At 32.5% G+C, this 22,252-nt stretch overlaps 3 protein-coding genes across 5 annotated transcripts; 2 read left to right on the top strand and 1 right to left on the bottom strand.

Moving 5' to 3' along the window:
* The first annotated feature begins 29 nt into the window (after window positions 1-29).
* LOC100748315 (corepressor interacting with RBPJ 1) lies at window positions 30-2,071 on the top strand. Its single transcript, XM_012381482.3, has 6 exons — window positions 30-322; window positions 400-494; window positions 580-830; window positions 918-1,044; window positions 1,145-1,276; window positions 1,382-2,071. The coding sequence occupies exons 1-6, from the start codon at window positions 251-253 to the stop codon at window positions 1,905-1,907; spliced, it is 1,203 nt and encodes a 400-aa protein (XP_012236905.1). The 5' UTR covers window positions 30-250; the 3' UTR covers window positions 1,908-2,071.
* A 512-nt stretch (window positions 2,072-2,583) lies between these two features.
* LOC100749622 (ribosomal protein S6 kinase beta-1) lies at window positions 2,584-9,561 on the bottom strand. Its single transcript, XM_003484587.4, has 13 exons — window positions 9,115-9,561; window positions 9,002-9,042; window positions 8,667-8,841; window positions 8,523-8,606; window positions 8,330-8,463; window positions 8,114-8,176; window positions 7,906-8,034; window positions 6,585-6,675; window positions 6,348-6,464; window positions 5,069-5,200; window positions 4,888-4,995; window positions 4,619-4,797; window positions 2,584-4,484 (listed from the first exon to the last, which is right to left on the bottom strand). Exons 1-13 carry the CDS (start codon window positions 9,199-9,201, stop codon window positions 4,412-4,414), a joined length of 1,413 nt encoding a protein of 470 aa, XP_003484635.1. The 5' UTR covers window positions 9,202-9,561; the 3' UTR covers window positions 2,584-4,411.
* A 798-nt stretch (window positions 9,562-10,359) lies between these two features.
* On the top strand, window positions 10,360-21,957 carry LOC100749504 (pre-mRNA-processing-splicing factor 8). Of its 3 annotated transcripts, none has more exons than XM_003484586.4 (30): window positions 10,360-10,509; window positions 10,919-11,156; window positions 11,352-11,520; window positions 11,611-11,775; window positions 11,888-12,103; window positions 12,382-12,720; window positions 12,971-13,076; window positions 13,160-13,688; window positions 13,775-14,001; window positions 14,094-14,420; window positions 14,519-14,725; window positions 14,833-15,123; window positions 15,243-15,623; window positions 15,709-15,947; window positions 16,079-16,225; window positions 16,348-16,912; window positions 17,005-17,331; window positions 17,424-17,593; window positions 17,933-18,080; window positions 18,175-18,464; window positions 18,565-18,756; window positions 19,112-19,306; window positions 19,396-19,567; window positions 19,670-19,957; window positions 20,063-20,256; window positions 20,347-20,728; window positions 20,850-21,053; window positions 21,167-21,291; window positions 21,390-21,544; window positions 21,639-21,793. In XM_003484586.4, exons 2-30 carry the CDS (start codon window positions 10,937-10,939, stop codon window positions 21,791-21,793), a joined length of 7,125 nt encoding a protein of 2,374 aa, XP_003484634.1. In that variant the 5' UTR covers window positions 10,360-10,509; window positions 10,919-10,936. The 3 variants fall into 3 exon arrangements, with proteins under 3 accessions (XP_003484634.1, XP_033174647.1, XP_033174651.1); XM_033318756.1 differs by having other exon boundaries at window positions 10,408-10,509; window positions 10,916-11,156; XM_033318760.1 differs by lacking the exon at window positions 10,360-10,509 and having other exon boundaries at window positions 10,937-11,156; window positions 21,639-21,957.
* The last annotated feature ends 295 nt before the right edge of the window (window positions 21,958-22,252 follow it).

Below are 22,252 nucleotides of genomic sequence, written 5' to 3'. Positions count from 1 at the left end.
AATTTATTTACAAGAAGGAAATACTTGATATAGAATAGAATTGCGATGTTCTCAATCAATTGCACTAACCTTCCTTGACAGGTTCCTGTAGCTATAAGTAAAAGTTATACATATATACATGCTATTTTATCGTGTTAAAGGATAAGTCGCGGTTACGCATATACTTCGTTACTCATTGTAAACGTTAAATACACGTCCATCTACATTATTATTTGTTAAACGTTGACATACGTTTATTTAACAATACAAAATGGGAAAGGGATTTAATAATTACATGTGCAAAAAATTTTTCCATCCAGCATCCCGAGACAACTTGAAACGAGTACGGTTCAACTACTGATATTTTTTTAGCCTATTTATGGTTCGTACTATGATTAAATTTACGATCCTTTTTTTAAGGTATGGATGGCTGAACAACAAGCAGAGGCTTATAAGAAAAAGCAAGAAGAATTACGTGTTCAATATGAAAAGGAACAGGATCTTCACAATAACAAGTGACCAAAATTATATTCATTCAGCAAATTTCTTTGATATATTTTTATCTATAACTTTTTATTTATTTTATTATGTGTTTTATAGAGCTTTGTTGAGTAAAGAAAGCAAGGATAAGCTTAGCGTAAATTTTATGTATGAACCACCACCTGGAGCAAAAAAAGAAAGAGAGAAAGAAGATAATGAGCCAGAGTATAAATTTGAGTGGCAACGCAAGTACAATGCACCAAGAGAAAGTTATTGTAAAGGAGACAGCGAAATAAGAGATCAACCATTTGGTATTCAAGTACGAAATGTTCGTTGTATCAAGTGTCATAAATGGGGACACATAAATACAGGTTTGTATAATAAATATGATATCAAAATATATATATACACACATACACATATTTATCCATATTAAACAATACATATTTTGATCACAGATAAAGAGTGTCCTCTGTACAGTCAAGCAATGAGCGTAGTAATGGCAAATAATTCACCAAGTACATCTGCTCCAGATGCTTTAACGTTAGTGCAACAAATGAGAGAAGATGGATTAGCACTTAAAAAGTGAGCACGGATTTAGAAAGATCTCTTCCTTTTTCCATTGTTTTAACTGTTAAATAAATAGCTCCCTATTTTAAAACTAAATATTGAATTTTATTTGTAGATCTGCTCTTAGTGCTCAACAACATTTACGAGTCCCTGAGCATGAACATCTTATGGTATCAGATGATGAAGAGCAATCTGAAATTACATTCTTGAAAACCTTGTCTAAAAAAGAAAAAAAGAAGTTATTATTGTATGTATTTCTTGCATCTGTATTTTGACAAGAACTTGAGTTTATTTCAAAATAATGTTAATTTGAGATCATACATGCTTAAATCAATAATGTTTATGATTGTAGGAAATTACAACAACTTGAGAAAAAAACCAAGAAAGCGGAAAAGAAGAAATTGAAAGAGAAACGAAATAAACGCAAAAGAAATAATAGCGAATCAGAAACTGACAGTAGTAGCAGCAGCAGCAGTGATAGCTATAGTGATAGTAGTACTAGTAGTTCGAGTACTAGCATTATAAGTAGTGATAGTAGCTCTGTGAATACCATTGATAAAACTTTAAATGATTACATATCAAAAAAGGTTAAGAAGAAACAAGCAAAAGAAAGAAAGAAAAAGGAAAAAGCAGGTTATATTTCAAATGGTGGCTCTATGAATCGTCATCGGAAAAAAGAGAAAGATAGAACAGGTAATCAGAAGAGAAGAAGTGAATTTAAGCATGAAAGGAAACCTAAATACAAGAAATATCATGGAAAAGATGTGAAGGAAAGTAAAAATGAAGATTGTTATATCTACAAGAAAAGAAAGTTCATAGAGTCTAATGAAGACAAAATCAATGAAAATCAAAACAAAAAGAGAACTAAACGATTTTAAAATTAATTGTGTTTTCGATATCAAAAATACACGTGTGGTGTAAAGGTGCACGCTGTATCTGGTATTCACATAAGTTGTGTAGAGTACAAGAAGTACGATATATGCATAGTGAGTTACATATTCTATGTCATTCCAGAAGATATTAATTGCATTCCTTTTCATATGCTTCACGATCAAAAGTATAATTCTCAGTGTGAAAGTTGAGAATTTATGTTATACATATACACAAAAATATTTCAGGTGTAATAGTTTAATCTGACTCACCTTGTATATTCATATAGATGGAATAAAAAGCACAATGTATGTAATTAATTAATAAATTTTAAGTGAACAATAGAAATAATAGTTTCATAAATATATATTTCAGATGGAACAAGACTGTTTAAAGAAATTTTTTACACAAATGTTATTTTAGACTTGTTATTATTTCATCCGTAGATGGCTATAATTGGTATTTTATTATGAATATGTAACATTAATATCATTAAGTATTAATAGGACTTTTGTTTTCAAGAGAATGTAACTGCTTAATAAATACATAAACAGGATTTCTATTGTAATATTATATACACGAGAATGATTTAGTTTTAAAATATAGCCTATGTCAATTTAAGATAGTACTATATAATAGATAAATGTTTATACGAAATTAAGTGTCAAGCTTTTTGATATGTCCTAATTACAGATACCAAAACAGCGAAATAGTCACTAAATTAAATTGAATGATACTATTGGATATTTAGGCATGTATATTTGAAAATGCTTTGGTCACTTCTTCTTGTTATAAGTTTGTCATGAAAAGATATATGTAGAAGTAAATTCATTAATGCATTATATTTTAAAGAAAAAAGTGAGAAAGCATTTTCATACCTTCATATATTTATCTTACAGGATGTTAATTTCTCACTCTCAACATTTTACTTTTATAACATAATTAACTATTAACAAGAATTTTACATACTTATTACTACACACGCATGCGCAGATGAGCGCGTATAAGTCTTTCTATGGAAAATTTAATACTATCCAGCCGGTAGCTGTGAACACTTGGGCAGTTAAAATTTTTTGCATAATTGTCATTTTCACAACGATTATATGTAAAAAGTAGAATCGGATTGGCTATTGAATAAAAACAATGATTTATTGTTGTCTATCGACGGATGTATTCAAAGTTATGTATGTACATGTAATTAGCGAATGACGTATAAAGACTAGTGATAAATTTATTCTTGAGTGAAATATACATATGCTTAAATAATTCATCAAATATAAGTTGGAAGAAACAATAAAACATTTTTTTCAAATTTTAATCAAAGGTCGTATAAAATATCTCGATTAATTCTATTTCCACTAATCATTACTGCAAAATATATTTTTGAAGTTTGAATCCTAAAATGGGATATCATATACGACCATGAGATATTCTAATTTTTTCCTCTTACAAAACGCTACCACTTGCGACGATTACAACTATTCGACAGAGGAAAATATATATATTTATAATCCTTCTCCGATTCTACTTTAACAAAGATCAATACAATTTTTATTTTTATACTGTTATTCTTCTTCCTTTTCCTTTCTTTATTTTATTTGCATGCTCTCCCTCTTTCTCTGGTCCTAAGAAATTAATTTTATTCTAATGGCAGAACAAGACTTTCAAGTTTAGCTGTATCCAATATACTAGTCTCAATCAACATGATCTATATAAATTTAATACGATGTTTATCGTCTAAGAAATTTGTGAATTACTTCGGAATGTATATTTATGTAAATAACTTTTTTGAACTTACAATTAGTTTATTGAACAACAAAGCAATGAAAAAGTTGCACGATTTACATATTCGCATGAGCAATGCATTCCAAAGAGGCGGTAAATTCATTTTATTCTTTTTATGGCAGACCTCTAAATATATGCAAGCTAAACAAATTTATTTTTATATACTAACTTAATTTTTATATACTAACGATAAACTCGTACTTGTCGATGAATGGAACGTTTTAAAAACTTGAATTAGTCGTTGCAACAGTAAGATATGTCATAAAAAATATCTTTCAGGTTTTTCAATGATATAGCATTTTGTTTAAACAGAATGTACTTATTATCAGGAAACTGGACATATTTACATAAGGAAAACGCATATAATATTCCTTCTTTGCACTGAAAACAATGATCAGTCACATTAGAGAGCAATTGCAGGCCTACATACGATTTGTACGCGAATTGCACTGCCCTATAAGCGTAACTTCTTCGACATTTAGACTTATTCATCTTTAAATATATATATATATATGTAAACAAATTGCATTAAATTCGATAATTAAACATAATAGTTCAACTGTCAGAATAAAAGACAAACAATGTAGGACATAATTTTTACAAAGATTTTGCTGAATCTAAAATGGAAGATCCAACGTTTTCTTCGATTATTTATATGTATCTCGTTATAAACGATTCCACTGTTAATTCAATATCTTCTACATCATTAAAATTTATTATGCAATGCTTAGAAATTAAAAAGCGGACCTATATCCGCCATTTCGGTATCTTCCATATTATTTGAACCTACAACGTGATGCCTAGAAATTAAAAAGTAACTTTTCAAGCATAGAAGTGCATATTTCAAATGAGTAATACATAATTACCGTTGAATTTACATATAAGATATTTTTGTTTTTTAAGATGGTGAATGAAATATCAAATTTTAAAATACCTATGTTGATGAAAATGAGACGCTGTATGGAGATGGGCATCGGGTGATCTCGATGACAAACTGTGAAGACTTCCGCTAAATTCTGTATTTAATAGACCTTTACGTGGGCTTCTAGCATTCACAACTCTTGGTTGTGCACACATCTCCTCCAAGACACTGGGTGCTACGTATGTAAAGCCCTATAACCATATCATTGAATGTGCATAGTTTTATAATTTTTTAATGATTACTTCAAATACGATATATTTACAATATATCTCGAAACTTACCTGAAAGATCATATTAGCGGATTCACTTAAAGTACTTTCTACCGGTGAATCAACTGGTACAGTTGCCGTGAATTGTTCATCGAATTGCGATGTATCATCGGCACTTTTCTGCAAACATTTAAATACACATTTGCTCGCATTTATTATTGCAACACGTTTTATTGTAATCAAGGATACTCACTAATGAAGGCTTGAAAGGAGGTTCTAATTTACGTGAAATCACATCTTGCCACTTAATATGTTTGAAGAAGTTATGATTCATAATCTGCTCAGCATCATCAGGCCCAGATCCTAGTCTCTGTGACACTTGTCTCTACAATTGGTCGAATGCAAAATATATATCGGGTTTACATTAGAATTAGGGTTAGGGGCGTGAAACCAATCTTCATTTGGATTACACATTGTCGTTATGCAATAGAGAAGACATTGACTAGTGCAAATACGATTATTACGGAATTTTACAAATAATCGTGGTAATTAGATACTCGAGAAGCTAATGACAATGATCTTAGGTTCAATAATGAATCCGCGGTCAACGGGATAACAGGATGCGCTTTTTTCCGAAGCCCAAATCGTACTCGACTTGCTTGGCTACGGTGGAAGTATAACTAAACTAACTCTTTGTTAAAACGTGGGATATCCACTAAGCGTAAAGACGTTAAGTAACTCGCTAAAAACGATCTCACGAGAGAATGACCCTCCGTCGCGATGATGCTGCAGAGGAAAACTATGATGGGATGCCTTCGTTCAGAAAGTGAGGGAAATTGACGTTGCTGTTAATTGGTCAATTTCCACGTTGATGGCTAGAAAAGGATGCCAGCCGTCCTTGAGGGAAGATTGCTAGCGGGAAGCGTCGTTCGTTCAAAAATAGATCTCCCCTATCTTCCCGTAGTTGGGACAAAGATTGTTTGTCTGTTTCAAGGACTTTAGGTAACCAGATCTTAATGTTTATAACGGCCCTCAGGCTAGCTGAACATGTACTGTGGAGATGCGTCGGCATCTGGTAACCATCATATCCGAAGAATAGGGACTGCGTATGGCGTGCCGCGGGACAGAAACCGTAGGAATGTTTCCACGCATCCGATGATCTCGTGCCCTTAGATACACCCCATCATAGTTTTCTTCTGCAGCATCATCGCAACGGAAAATCATTCTCTCGTGAGGTCGTATTAGCGAGTTACTTAGTGTCTGTACTTTCGGTGGATATTCCATGTTTTAAGAAAGAGTCCGGCTTAGATTTTGTGAGCACGTTCATCTATCATCTCGTCGACTGCGGATTCGTTATTGAATCTAGATTACGGTGTTAAGGCGGTGTTAAGGGATTTTCCCGAAGTTCCAAAGGGAAAGCTCCGATGTCCTTTCATCTCCGACATATATATTAACTTTTACTACGCATAATACAAACAATTAAGTAAATAAACAAATTACCATTATCTTGTAAAGAAGTGTTAAAGACATACCTTCAATAACTTTCGTATCAAGTCTTTTGCATCGGGTGTTAGGTACAATGGTAGACATAACTTTCCGCGTAAAATCTTCTCAATTGTTTTTCTTCTGTCATCTCCTGTAAATGGTGGCTGTAGGGATTAAAATGTATGTAGTTACGTAATTTGATTGAATTTTCATATTCTTTTACGATATTTTGTTATTTATTATTTACGTACCATACGATATTTTGTTATTTATTATCTACGTACCATTCCGGTAAGCATGTCAAACATTAAAGCACCTAAACTCCACCAATCCACTGCTTTTCCATGTCCGCTTCTCGTTAGAATTTCTGGTGCCCTAATCATATTAATGATAATAATAATTGTAATAGATACATTTTGAATTAAATCATTATAGCTTATAATTTATTTTAAATTATTTTTCTAGATGACAGACATTTGTAGGAAGAAAAATATTCGGCCGGTCAATTTACTACTGGATTGAAAATTCGAACTCGGATCTTCCGCCTGTAGGACTGGTATTTACCCAATTGAACTACCCAGACCATTGCAGAATATTTTCTCCCAAATGTTTAAGTTTCAAGCTATAGGCAGCAGCCGTTTGAGATTTAAAAATTTGGTAGAAAATATTCACAGGTGGCTTAAATAGCTTAATTGGATATGTTACGTCAGGCGACACTCTACCTAGACCAGGTCACCCACCGCGGGCCAGACGGGAACCAGATGTCCACTCATCCTCGCTGCGTACCCTCAATATTCTTAAGGACCCGTCATAAATCCCAGTAATTTGCTAGCTAAGGTCCTTCAGACCCAACAAACATCTGTTTTCTGAAGCATTTCTAAAGACTATTGTCTACTACTGCTTGACAAGGGAAAGTTAGTTTTTCTCACGTATGATACAACTTTCCTCCCACTAACCACTTTCTCTCGAGGGCGGCTAAGATACTTTCCTCCCACTAACCACTTTCTCTCGAGGGCAGTTAAGACCCTTCGTTTAACCGATTAACAACGAAGACTATTTCCCTCACTCTCTTAGCCAAAATTGTCACCAACAAATCCGATGGCCCTGTGCACTAGACACATCCATCCTTAGCTTTCCTCCGCCACAGCATCGTTTCCGAAGAACACTGATTTTCCATCCTTCGAACAGTCAACATCCTTTGACCGGGAATACACCCGTAGATCAGTCACTCACTTGTCTTATACATACGCCCCAGCGTAACTATCTGCTTTACAAATTGTTAAAATAAACGGTGATTTATAACTTACTATACAGTGTTACATTCATTGAACCACCTCTGTTATCTTAACCGAAACAGGGGAACGACTATTTCGCGGCATCGATTAACCGAATCGTAGCGAGAATTTACGCCTCTCGCTGACGCGTTTTCCTAGCGACCGCGTCTCTTCGCGAACGGTCGTAACAGGATAAATACCCGCCTGACAAGCGAAAGATCAGCGTTTTCGAATTCCTGTCCAGAAATCCGATCAGCCAAATAGTTTTCTCCCTACATTTTAATACTGACAATAGGATTCAGAATTAATGCAACGAAAATTTTTTACTTACATATACTCTATGGTTCCGCAAAATGTATGCGTTACTGTACCTTCTTCTATATGTTCTTTACAAAGACCAAAATCTGTTAATTTAACATGACCTTCGCCATCTAATAAAATATTTTCTGGTTTTAAATCTCTGTGAAGATAATTAATACAGTTAGATGTACATGTATATAATGATTTTTTAATAATATTAATGATTAAGGATATTGTACCTGTATATAATACCCTGATTATGGAGATGTTGCAATGCGAGTATAATCTCAGACAAATAAAAACTATAAGTACAAAAGACAAGTTATAAGTACAAAAAGCATACTGACACATATAATCTGAAGATATTAATAAGTATATAAATTTTACATACAAGTAGAATAAAATACATGTATATTATTATCATCTACAATTACTTCAGAAACTAACTAATTTACCAAGCTGTATCTTCTAAGAAAATGCCTTCTCTATCTAAGTATGTGAAGAGTTCTCCTCCACAAAGATATTCCAAAATTAGATATAATTTACCACCAGTTTGAAATGCGTACATTAAATTAACGATAAATGGATGCTGGAAAAAGAATGAAGTGAATAAATATCATATTAAAATTCACAATGAAATCTACTTACTTTTACTGCTTCCAAAATATTTCTTTCTGCCTTTGTATGAGCTGTGTCTTTTTGATTTCGTATGATAGATGCTTTCCGTAGTACCTACATAAATAAAGAACTATAAAGCTTTTTACACGCATGTACAAATATAAAAATATTTACCTTCATAGCAAAAATACTGCCTTTGTCTTTTCCAGTCACTTTTTTAACTTGAAAGACTTTTCCATATCCACCTTCTCCAAGAATTTTACATAGTTCAAAATCTTGTGGACCAGTTTTTTCTTGGCCTGCATTAACATTCTGTTCCGATAACTGTACTCTTTCTAAATTATCAGATCTATAAAAGATTCAATTTTTTTTTTATTTTCTAAGAAGAAAAGCAAGAAGAACGTTTGTATTGAAATTGAACACACAATTCAGCACTTTTATTATTGTTTAGAAGGTACGATTTAGCGATAAATTCGATATCATATATTTTCAAACATTTGATTACTTACTCTAATATCGTATTTACATTTGTAGTATGATTGTATTCATCCTAGAAAAAAGAAAACACATGTCAGATTTGATACAGCGATCTAAAATCTATGAAATTTGACAAGAAACAAACTTCTCTATTTTCGACGATATCATCGTCCGACTCGTCTTGACTTATGGAGTCCCCGTCGTGTAATTCTATGTCAAATACTCCAGCCATTCTTCTCACAGAGTAATCATTTAAAAAATTTTCCTGTCGAAAACTTTAATTGATTGTAATGCGTCCGAATAACGTAGATATCTACGTATCTGTGTACACACGATTGTAGATTTTATTTCCCTTTATTTGCGTGTTCCACACTGATTTTTTGATGAGTAGATTAAACTATCTATATATAATCGTGAACTATCAAATATATCTACAATTAAATGGGCTCATGAATATTCCTTACTTTTTTCTTTTCTATCTTATGACAAAATAATCAAGAAGAAATATGGAAAATTTTAAAAAAGAAACACGAGACGATTCAAGTATATACTCTGGACACAAACTATGGTCCAACGTGAATGCCAACTGCATTCTAGCACATAGGCATATGTATGTTTATGGTGAAGCATGAAATATATAGAAATTTTAAAAAGGTTTTGTTCTACATTTGAAAATAAAAATAAGCTTAGAACTACCCTAAAACTTTTCATTAATTTGAATTTACATAGTTTTGCGCTTTTAATAATGGATTCTATAATAACAATAATTTCTACTTCTATAAATTGGTCCTTAGCTCAATTTAAAATATCCGTTTAGAAAGGAAATATTAAATTGAAATAAAGAATTGTTATTTAATTCAACGTGACCTTATATTAGAAACAATTTCTTTCGTTTCTTTTAATTCTTTTACATTTTTAAATATTTTGACGATATGCATATTTTTAAATGAATAAAAAGTGAAAAGGTTTATCGATGCGACATCTATAATAAGTAGCTAAGGTAAGTGTAAACACATAACCGACACTAGCATGGCACTAAGCTGAATTTGAATGGCAACAATGGAAGAATCTGGTCTTGACGCAAATACAATTTGTGCCTGCAATATAACTAGATATAATACAACCGTGATATAAGCTCACCTAATTGATATGGTTTCTTATAATTTTATGAAATATTTGTTCATTCTTATGACAAATGATCATAAACAGTTGTACGAACATTGAATTAAATCATAGTGCAATGTAACATGTGTATGTGCGTATGATATACGTATATAGCGTAAATTTGTTCCATATTTATATAAATCTTTATATTTTCATATCTTATTTTTGCGTGTAATAGAATTGTTTGCAAACAAGTTGTTTTAGGTCATAGTGATGGTGTAATGTGTCATAGTCGAATGTTAATGTATATAGCGGTGTTGCCGCATTGTTCATTGTATATGGCTAGTAAATTAAATATACTGTAGAGTGGAACATCTATATTATTTAGTTCTGTTTGATTTATGTCCGTGCTGAATGTCTACCATATAATATCAAAGTAAGTTTACGATTTATTAATTTTTCGAAAAAAATATTGTTAAATTACATAGTAAAAATCAATATTAATTCTAAATGAAAAATAAAATATTGGTTAAATTAAATTTGTAATTATTTATATCTGCAGTAATACATTTATATTATCATATTGTGTTGGTTATAATTAGTCGGCTTTATATTTACTTGTTTCTAACAGTATTTTTGTTTGGAACTCTGCTTAGAACAGTTTGTAATTGTATCAATATGTATTGTTTATTGTTTTATATACATATGTACATGAATTCCAAATAATATTTTATTACAATTATAGGATGTATATATCACCAATTTATATTAAATACAAACATTTTACCAAAATACTTGAAATACATTCTATTGCTATAAATAACTTTTTCCTTTTCTTTTAGTAGTCATTTAATTTAAAAAGAATGTCGATTCCACCATATTTATTGGGCCCAAACCCTTGGGCCACGATGATGGCTCAACAACAGGCTCATGCTCAGTTAGCTGCAGCTCAGGCTCATGCTCAAGCAGCTGCACATGCACAAGCTGCACATCATGCTCATATGCAAGCAATAGCTGGACCCCCATTGCCACAAATGCCTAAACAACCTGAAGTTTTGTCAGAAGATAAACTTCAAGAAAAAGGTGCTTAAAAATTAACATCTTTTGAATTAAAAAAAAAAAATTATTACAATATAAATTTAAAGATTTATGATACGATATTTATATAAAGCTGAAATTAATTTAATCTTTTGTATATTGGTGTTATATTATAAATTATATATATATATTAATTATATTAATATATTATAAATATTTATGTATTTTATGTAATTTTAGCTCAAAAATGGCAGCAACTTCAATCAAAAAGATTTGCAGAGAAAAGAAAGTTTGGTTTTGTGGATGCTCAAAAAGAACATATGCCCCCGGAACATATAAGAAAAATTATTAGAGATCATGGAGACATGAGCAGTCGGAAATATAGACATGATAAACGTGTTTATTTAGGGTAAGTAAATGGATATATTTGAACTTTGATGTCTTTCATAAAGTGAAAGAAAGATTAAACAATTCCTCTGTTTAATTAATTCCGTTTCAGGGCATTAAAATACATGCCTCATGCAGTTATGAAACTTCTAGAAAATATGCCTATGCCTTGGGAACAAATTCGAGATGTAAAGGTGCTGTATCATATCACAGGTGCAATTACATTTGTGAATGAAATTCCTTGGGTTATTGAACCTGTATATATTGCACAATGGGGGTAAGCTGAAAAAAATGTTACATTTGTTTGCATTTATGCAATATCCAATAAGAAATAAAGCGTGTGCGTGTGTGTGTAGTATATATATACATATTCTATTTTTATTATCTAGTACAATGTGGATTATGATGAGGAGAGAAAAAAGGGATCGTAGGCATTTCAAAAGAATGAGGTTTCCCCCCTTTGATGACGAAGAACCTCCGTTGGATTACGCAGACAACGTTTTGGATGTAGAACCATTGGAAGCTATTCAAATTGAATTGGATTCAGAGGAGGATGAATCCGTGGCATTATGGTTCTATGAACATAAACCACTTGTTGGGACAAAGTAGGTGTTAAATATTGTTTGAATTAATTACAGACATTTCATTACATCTATTTATATCATATAGTTAGTATCATATGATGAATTGCGTAGGGGTCCTGAGATCAGCTAACATGTGAGTTGATGGCTATAGTAATTCGTCAGTCTTATCCGAGATGAGTACTACGAGTTACTATTAGCTGGACAAAACGCTAAACTGAATTATTGCTTTGTGTATGAAATACATTTTACAATGTAAATATTGTTTATCAAATCTTGTTTAATTGCTAATAACATTACAGACACGTAAATGGATCTACTTACCGAAGGTGGAATTTGACTTTACCACAAATGGCGACTTTATATCGTTTAGCTAATCAATTATTGACGGATTTGGTTGACCATAACTTTTTTTATCTCTTTGACCCGAAGTCGTTTTTTACTGCGAAGGCATTAAATATGGCTATACCAGGTGGACCAAAATTTGAACCATTGGTGAAGGACTCAAATGCGGCTGATGAAGATTGGAATGAGTTTAATGATATTAATAAAATTATTATTAGACAGCCTATAAGAACAGAATACCGCATTGCGTTTCCTTATTTATATAACAACATGCCACATTTTGTACATTTATCGTGGTAAGTAATAATATCATTCAATAAATATGTACAATAAATAATTCCACATAAGTTTTGAGACTTGTCTATGCTTAGTACATTAAAGTCTTACTAGCAGCGTGGTAAAGAAATGTAGTGGTGATTGTTATTCGTATCCTTTGTAAAGTATAAAAGGCAACTGCTGAAATCACCTACAATCTTTGTAAAAATTTTTAAAATATGACAGTATGTAATTTGTTTTTCTAATGAAATTCTCAAATGATATTTACAGGTATCACGCACCAAATGTTGTTTATATAAAAACCGAAGATCCTGACTTACCTGCATTTTATTTTGATCCCTTGATTAACCCTATTTCTCACAGAAATTCCCTCAAGGTAAATAGCATGATATATAGTGTATAATTAATTGGAGTATTCGTTAAATCGGTAGAATGCATGAATTACATATATTTTTTTAGACTGTGGAACCACAAATCGAAGATGACGAAGATTTTGTGCTTCCTGAAGAAGTGCAACCTTTCCTTCAAGAAACTCCATTATATACAGACAACACAGCAAATGGTATAGCTTTATTATGGGCACCAAGGCCATTTAATACCCGTTCCGGCAGAACAAGAAGGGCCATTGACATTCCTCTAGTGAAATCTTGGTATAGAGAACATTGTCCACCAGGACAACCTGTTAAAGTTCGAGTTAGTTATCAAAAGTTGTTGAAATACTTTGTGTTGAATGCACTGAAACACAGACATCCTAAACCACAAAAGAAACGTTATTTGTTCCGGTCGTTCAAATCCACGAAATTTTTCCAAACAACTACAATTGATTGGGTCGAAGCTGGTTTACAAGTCTGTAGACAAGGATATAATATGTTAAATTTACTAATTCACAGAAAAAATTTGAATTATCTTCATTTAGATTACAATTTTAACCTGAAACCAGTAAAAACTCTAACGACGAAAGAAAGAAAGAAATCTAGATTTGGAAATGGTGAGTCATCGGTTTAAACACATAAAAACAATGTATACATTTTACGAATTTCGACATAGTGTTTTTGGTCTTTTAACTTTTTTCAGCTTTCCATTTATGTCGTGAGATTCTCCGTTTGACGAAATTGATCATCGATTCTCACGTACAATATCGTTTAAATAATGTTGATGCATTTCAACTCGCGGATGGTTTGCAATATATTTTTGCACACGTTGGTCAGTTAACTGGAATGTACCGGTATAAATATAAACTAATGCGACAAATCAGGATGTGCAAAGACTTAAAACATTTAATTTATTATCGCTTTAATACGGTAAGGATGTTAGATTAAATCGTGTGCTATTATTAATATCATTTAAATAAAATAAACGGATCATTGGTTACTTTTGATATGTGAATGAATAGGGCCCTGTCGGGAAAGGTCCTGGATGTGGATTCTGGGCACCTGGTTGGAGAGTATGGCTTTTCTTTATGAGGGGTATTACTCCATTATTGGAAAGATGGTTAGGGAATTTGTTGTCTAGGCAATTCGAAGGTCGCCATTCAAAGGGAGTCGCGAAAACTGTAACGAAACAGCGAGTAGAGTCGCATTTTGATCTTGAGCTAAGAGCATCAGTGATGCACGACATTGTAGATATGATGCCAGAGGGAATCAAACAGAATAAAGCCCGAACAATACTTCAGCATCTTAGCGAGGCATGGAGATGTTGGAAGGCTAATATTCCGTGGAAGGTTCGTCTATCAGAATTAATTTCCGATTTCTTTACTTATTGCTAATGATTTCTGTTTAAGACTTATTACGGTTTCTTTTCTCTAACTACTTTCCGTAGGTTCCGGGATTACCAATACCGATCGAAAATATGATTCTTCGTTATGTTAAAATGAAGGCAGATTGGTGGACCAATACTGCGCATTATAATCGAGAACGTATTAGACGTGGTGCTACCGTGGATAAAACTGTTTGTAAAAAGAATCTTGGACGTCTCACCCGACTTTATCTGAAAGCCGAACAAGAACGACAGCATAATTATTTGAAGGTACAGTAAGAAATGAACAGTTACAAAGTACACTCTTCGTGTATTTATCACATGACTTCTAAAATTTAATCATTAATTTATAAACATTTCGTCTGTTGTGCACGCAGGATGGTCCGTATATTTCCCCAGAGGAAGCTGTAGCTATATATACTACAACTGTACATTGGTTGGAATCGAGAAGATTTGCTCCTATACCTTTCCCACCATTGTCTTATAAACATGACACCAAGCTTTTGATATTAGCTTTGGAACGATTAAAGGAAGCATATAGTGTCAAATCAAGGCTTAATCAAAGTCAACGCGAAGAACTCGGATTGATAGAACAAGCATATGACAATCCTCATGAAGCACTGTCTAGAATTAAACGTCATCTTCTCACCCAAAGAACGTTCAAAGAGGTAAAATTTTGTTCTTACTTTTTTGAATTACTTACTTTTTTTTAAATTACTTATCTTTTCTAACCTCCACATTTTGGATTTGTTCATTATTACAAAACTTACACGTGTTCCTTTTGTAGGTGGGAATAGAATTCATGGATCTTTATAGTCATCTGATTCCCGTTTACGACGTCGAACCGCTTGAAAAAATTACGGATGCCTATTTAGATCAATACTTGTGGTATGAAGCAGATAAGCGAAGATTATTTCCACCATGGGTTAAACCTTCAGATACAGAACCACCTCCTCTATTGGTATATAAATGGTGTCAGGGTATCAATAATCTACAAGATGTTTGGGATGTTAGCGAAGGGGAATGTAATGTATTGTTGGAATCAAAATTCGAGAAACTGTATGAAAAAATCGATTTGACGTTATTGAATAGAGTGCTTCGATTGATCGTTGATCATAACATAGCCGATTATATGACTGCAAAGAATAACGTTGTCATAAATTACAAGGTATATCCTTTATTTCATTAAAGAGCATGTATCGATTCTTTTTGTTAAATAGAAAGAAAAATATAATATATGCGATTGTTTCTAGGATATGAATCATACTAACAGTTATGGAATAATTAGAGGATTACAATTTGCGTCTTTTATAGCGCAATATTATGGTCTGGTATTAGACTTGTTGGTTCTTGGATTACAAAGAGCTAGTGAAATGGCTGGCCCACCCCAAATGCCAAATGATTTTCTAACTTTCCAAGACGTAGCTTCAGAAACAGCACATCCTATTAGGTTATATTGCAGATATGTAGATAGAATACATTTGTTTCTGAGGTAAGATTTTATATCTTACCGTTCGACGAATCGTTTTATTCTTCATGTATACAAAACATAAATATCTGTCTATTTTTGATCAAGTTGTTGGGATGTCAGTTGACGTTTAATTTTGTATTCTATGTTAATAGGTTTTCTGCCGATGAAGCGAGAGATCTAATTCAGAGATATTTAACGGAGCATCCAGATCCTAATAATGAAAATATCGTTGGTTATAATAATAAAAAGTGTTGGCCCCGAGATGCGCGAATGCGTCTTATGAAGCATGACGTTAATTTGTAAGTAAATAATGATTGAATGATTCTTTAATTCTTTTTGTCATTTCATTTACCGTAGATTAATCTTGAATTCATTTTGTTTTTCTTCATTTTTTTTAAATTTCTTATTTTCTTATTTCCAGAGGTCGCGCTGTATTTTGGGATATTAAAAATCGTTTACCCCGTTCCACGACTACGATACAATGGGAAAATAGTTTTGTTAGTGTATATAGTAAAGATAATCCTAATTTGTTATTTAATATGAGTGGATTTGAGTGCAGAATTTTGCCAAAATGTAGAACTACGCACGAGGAGTTCACGCATAGGGATGGTGTGTGGAATTTACAAAACGAAATTACAAAAGAAAGAACGGCTCAGTGTTTCTTGAGAGTCGATGATGAAAGTCTGCAACGATTTCATAACAGAGTTAGGCAAATCCTTATGGCTTCTGGATCCACAACCTTCACGAAGATCGTTAACAAATGGAATACAGCTTTAATTGGACTCATGACCTACTTCCGCGAAGCTGTGGTGAACACACAAGAACTTCTAGATTTATTGGTTAAATGCGAAAATAAAATTCAAACGCGTATCAAGATTGGTCTTAATTCAAAAATGCCTTCGCGATTTCCACCGGTAGTGTTTTATACACCGAAGGAATTGGGTGGGCTTGGAATGCTTTCGATGGGACATGTACTTATACCTCAGGTAGATTACTATTTTTAAAAATTTCTTCGATAGCTAATTCTTTCAGACACTTTCAAATACAACATATATAATATAACTATAAAATGTTATAGTCGGATTTAAGATGGTCGAAACAAACCGACGTTGGTATTACGCATTTTCGTTCAGGCATGAGTCACGATGAAGATCAATTAATTCCAAACTTATATCGGTACATTCAACCCTGGGAATCCGAGTTTATAGATTCCCAACGAGTATGGGCGGAATATGCGTTGAAGCGACAAGAAGCCAATGCACAAAATCGTAGACTTACTTTGGAAGATCTTGAAGATAGTTGGGATCGTGGTATCCCTAGAATAAATACACTGTTCCAGAAAGACAGACACACTCTTGCCTACGATAAGGGTTGGAGAATACGTACAGAATTTAAACAGTATCAGGTACTATCTCACGTATTTTATTGCAATATCAATCTTTGCGTGTATCTTATTTATGCATGTGAAAATATTATATTTTTTATATGTAATTGCAGGTCTTAAAACAAAATCCATTCTGGTGGACCCATCAACGTCATGATGGTAAATTATGGAATTTAAATAATTACCGAACAGATATGATACAGGCTCTTGGCGGTGTAGAGGGTATTTTGGAACATACTCTCTTTAAAGGGACATACTTCCCAACATGGGAAGGTCTCTTTTGGTAAGATTTTGTAATTTTTTGAAATCATAATAGGGAATAACTTAGTTAACTTGGCAGAGAATTAATAATCGTGAATATAAACATGCAATTAGCTTTGCAATTAGTTTTGTAAGCAAAACAACACTGCAAGCCAAAGAGTGAAAAAACAGATTTAATAATTGCAAATTTAAGTGTACATACATACTTTACTCGTTTAATATATGTATCCATGTTTATTGAAACAAAGAAGATTGATTTCTTCTTTCTTCGCTTTCCTTCTCTTTTAGTTTTAATTTATTTCAAAATTTTAAAATTGGTAAAAGAATCCATAGTTTGTTACTTGTCGTTTCTTTTACTTAGGGAGAAAGCATCTGGATTCGAAGAATCTATGAAATATAAGAAACTGACTAACGCTCAAAGGTCTGGTTTAAATCAAATTCCAAATCGTCGATTCACTTTATGGTGGTCACCAACTATTAACAGAGCAAACGTGTACGTTGGTTTTCAGGTAATATTTCATCATGTTAATGGATTATAATTATTTGATGGATCATAATCAGAGGTATATTCTTGACATAAGTGGATCGTTTATTTATCATTAGGTACAACTGGATTTAACAGGAATATTTATGCATGGTAAAATTCCAACGCTAAAGATTTCGCTAATTCAAATATTTCGTGCTCACTTGTGGCAAAAAGTACACGAATCGATAGTGATGGATCTTTGTCAAGTTTTCGATCAAGAATTGGATGCATTGGAAATCGAAACTGTTCAAAAAGAGACCATTCATCCTAGAAAATCGTACAAGATGAATTCTTCCTGCGCCGATATTTTGCTTTTCTCTGCATATAAGTGGAATGTCTCTAGGCCATCGCTACTCGCTGATTCAAAGTAAGTAGTCACATTTTTTTTAGCTTTCTATATAAATTTTGTATTATCGTGCTTAGAACTGAGCTCAGTATCTATTATTAATAATTCATTCCTTTAACAGAGATCTTATGGATAATACTACCACACAAAAATATTGGATAGATGTACAGCTTAGATGGGGAGATTATGATTCTCACGATATTGAACGATATGCTAGGGCCAAATTTTTAGATTACACAACAGACAATATGTCTATTTATCCATCACCAACAGGGCTATTAATTGCTATCGATTTGGCTTATAATTTACATAGGTATATATTTTTAAGTATTTGTATTCAGTAACGCTATACTGAAATTCGCAGAAATTGACTGATCGATGATTATTGAGGAATAATGTCTCTCCATTGCATCAACTGTTCATTCCATAATTGTCTTATTTTGTTCGTATACTTCGGATACAGAGTCGGAATGCATTCTCTTTACTGGAATGCATTCCTTGAAAGTCAAATGGACAAATTGGAACGCGCGTGTTAGAGTCAAAAGACGGTAGGCGATTTTTCCTCCATCGCTACTCGAAAAAATAATCGTAACCGGTCAATATCCGTGAATACAAATGTATTATCAACTGCAGGAATATCTTGTAAACATAGCAATTTTGTTTATTAGCGCCTATGGTAACTGGTTCCCAGGATGTAAGCCTCTTATACAGCAAGCAATGGCAAAAATAATGAAGGCTAACCCGGCTTTATACGTATTAAGAGAACGCATTCGAAAAGCATTGCAACTTTATTCATCGGAACCTACAGAACCATATCTATCTTCACAAAATTATGGGGAACTCTTTTCAAATCAAATTATTTGGTATTTCTATCTCTTTTTATATATTTTCATTAGTATGAAACAAAAATATACATTTATATTAAAGATCTTTCATTTTTCGAATCTATTAGGTTTGTCGATGATACTAACGTTTACCGTGTTACAATTCATAAAACATTTGAAGGTAATTTAACGACAAAGCCTATAAATGGAGCTATCTTTATTTTTAATCCTCGGACTGGCCAATTATTTTTAAAAATTATTCATACTTCTGTTTGGGCTGGTCAAAAGCGTTTAGGTCAGGTACGTAATATGCATTCAGCATACTCATTATAATTAAATTTGAAAATTATATTATATTAAAAAAATAGTTAATGTTTTTAAAATTGCGTCTTCATGTAACAGTTGGCAAAATGGAAAACTGCTGAAGAAGTAGCTGCACTTATTCGATCTTTACCGGTTGAAGAACAACCTAAGCAGATTATAGTAACGAGAAAGGGAATGTTGGATCCCTTGGAAGTGCATTTACTCGATTTTCCGAACATTGTTATAAAAGGATCGGAGCTCCAATTACCATTCCAGGCTTGTTTGAAAGTCGAAAAGTTTGGTGACTTAATATTGAAGGCAACAGAACCTCAAATGGTGTTATTTAACTTGTATGATGATTGGTTAAAAACTATTTCATCGTACACGGTAATTATTATTAATAAATGTTTTCCTCTTCTTCTTCCATCTCTGTTTATTTTTATCCTATTATGAATTATGAATCATTTTATTTATTTATTTATTTATTTATAGGCTTTCTCACGTTTGATTCTTATCCTTCGCGCATTACATGTCAACACTGAGAGAACAAAGGTTGTTTTAAAACCTGACAAGACAACCATAACAGAACCACATCATATATGGCCTTCTTTAACAGATGATGAATGGATTAAAGTCGAAGTACAATTAAAAGATCTTATTTTAGCCGATTATGGTAAAAAGAACAAGTACGTACAATATCTGATCTTTTTCTTTCTTTATAACAATATGTACAAAGTATGACTGTAGAGTAACTGGAAATTTTGTATTGGTCTCAGTGTAAACGTTGCATCGCTGACACAGTCAGAAATTCGAGATATCATTTTGGGTATGGAAATTAGTGCACCATCTGCACAACGTCAACAAATCGCTGAAATAGAAAAGCAAACAAAAGAACAATCGCAGCTTACAGCGACAACTACACGAACAGTAAATAAACACGGGGACGAAATTATTACAGCAACAACTTCTAATTACGAAACGCAAACGTTTAGTTCTAAAACTGAATGGCGAGTAAGAGCAATTTCAGCTACTAATTTGCATCTTCGGACCAATCATATATATGTATCGTCTGATGACATTAAGGAGACTGGTTACACTTATATTTTGCCAAAGAATGTTCTTAAGAAATTTGTTACCATTTCGGACTTGAGAGCGCAGGTATGTCTCTCTTATGAAATAATTGATTTAATAAGTATACATATATGTACAGCTCAATATCAGAGAAATTACGGATAATATCTAATTAATCTTTCCTTTTTCTTCTTTCTCTTTTATATAGATCGCGGGGTACTTATATGGGATTAGTCCACCAGATAATCCACAAGTTAAAGAAATACGATGTATAGTTATGGCTCCACAATGGGGTACCCATCAAACTGTTCATTTGCCTAATACACTTCCGAATCATCAATATCTCAAAGAGATGGAGCCTCTTGGTTGGATTCATACTCAACCTAACGAGTTGCCACAATTGTCACCGCAGGTTAATATTATATTGTTGGATACATGTTTATTAAACGAATTTGGTTTAAGGCTATTCTTTGTTCTATGATACATTGTATTATATATTGTGTTAATACGGCATTATTTTATTAGGATATATCTACGCATGCTCGAATAATGGCAGAAAATCCAATTTGGGATGGAGAAAAAACTATCGTTATTACTTGTAGTTTTACGCCAGGATCTTGTTCTCTCACGGCATACAAATTAACACCTAGGTTCGTATTTCGAACAAAATGTGGTTGTTTATCATTATCTTTAAATATCTCGCGATTCCTCTGATTGTTGTCAAACTATACATATGTTTATGTTTTAGTGGCTTCGAATGGGGAAAGCAAAATACCGACAAAGGAAATAATCCTAAAGGTTATCTACCGAGTCATTATGAAAAAGTACAAATGTTGTTGTCTGATCGTTTCCTTGGATTTTTCATGGTTCCAAGTCAAGGGTCTTGGAATTATAACTTTATGGGTAAGATATATGTGGTTGATTTGATTACTCTCATTTGTTGATAACTGAATATTATACTTTACAATCTTATCATTATCTTTTTCGGTAATCACAGGTGTGAGACATGATCCAAATATGAAATATGAGCTGCAATTGGCGAATCCGAAAGAATTCTATCACGAAATTCACAGACCTGCCCACTTTTTGAATTTCTCTAGCTTGGAGGATGGAGAAGGCGTTGGAGCCGATAGAGAAGATGTATTTGCATAAATGGATGAAAGCGAAAGAAGGGACCGAGGTGTAATGAATTATGGAGTTCATGGCAAAGCAACGATGACATTTACCTGTTTAATACAAACAATACAGTTTATAACAAAGTTGGAAACTCATAGTACATGATGTTTGATAAATAGGTTCGGTATAGTATTACTTTATATATTAATTACTTTGTACTGTATTTTAATAGCTTTGTAGAATAAAAAAAAAATATATATATATATAATGTGTGTTTAATTAGATGTACAACATGTATAGTATACATATAAGAAAAATGTACAAAATGTTTATCATATTTAACATAATAAGAATAGCAAATAATATACATTTTGATATACATAACAATGCGATATTGTTACTTTCTTATTTTACAACATAAAATTCGATGAAATTTTCGTCATATTGATCATTGAATAAAATTATAACTATTAGAACTTATATATTATAAGAGAA

Source organism: Bombus impatiens, unplaced genomic scaffold, assembly GCF_000188095.3.
Source record: "Bombus impatiens unplaced genomic scaffold, BIMP_2.2 scf_0019, whole genome shotgun sequence".
Taxonomy (NCBI): domain Eukaryota; kingdom Metazoa; phylum Arthropoda; class Insecta; order Hymenoptera; family Apidae; genus Bombus; species Bombus impatiens.
Note: the sequence above shows the minus strand (reverse complement) of the source record. Positions and strands in the feature narration are given on the sequence as shown.

Excerpts from the sequence above, each read along its gene's own strand:
- LOC100748315 (XM_012381482.3), top strand. The coding sequence starts at position 251 with ATGGGAAAGGGATTTAATAATTACATGTGCAAAAAATTTTTCCATCCA. Across the intron at positions 1,045-1,144 it reads GATGGATTAGCACTTAAAAA|ATCTGCTCTTAGTGCTCAAC; the intron begins GTGAGCACGGAT and ends TTTTATTTGTAG. Across the intron at positions 1,277-1,381 it reads GAAAAAAAGAAGTTATTATT|GAAATTACAACAACTTGAGA; the intron begins GTATGTATTTCT and ends TTATGATTGTAG.
- LOC100749622 (XM_003484587.4), bottom strand. The coding sequence starts at position 9,201 with ATGGCTGGAGTATTTGACATAGAATTACACGACGGGGACTCCATAAGT. Across the intron at positions 8,607-8,666 it reads GCAGTATTTTTGCTATGAAG|GTACTACGGAAAGCATCTAT; the intron begins GTAAATATTTTT and ends TTATTTATGTAG. Across the intron at positions 8,177-8,329 it reads TTCTTAGAAGATACAGCTTG|TTTTTATTTGTCTGAGATTA; the intron begins GTAAATTAGTTA and ends TTGTACTTATAG.
- LOC100749504 (XM_033318760.1), top strand. The coding sequence starts at position 10,937 with ATGTCGATTCCACCATATTTATTGGGCCCAAACCCTTGGGCCACGATG. Across the intron at positions 16,913-17,004 it reads GACATGTACTTATACCTCAG|TCGGATTTAAGATGGTCGAA; the intron begins GTAGATTACTAT and ends AAAATGTTATAG. Across the intron at positions 20,729-20,849 it reads TTTCGGACTTGAGAGCGCAG|ATCGCGGGGTACTTATATGG; the intron begins GTATGTCTCTCT and ends TCTTTTATATAG.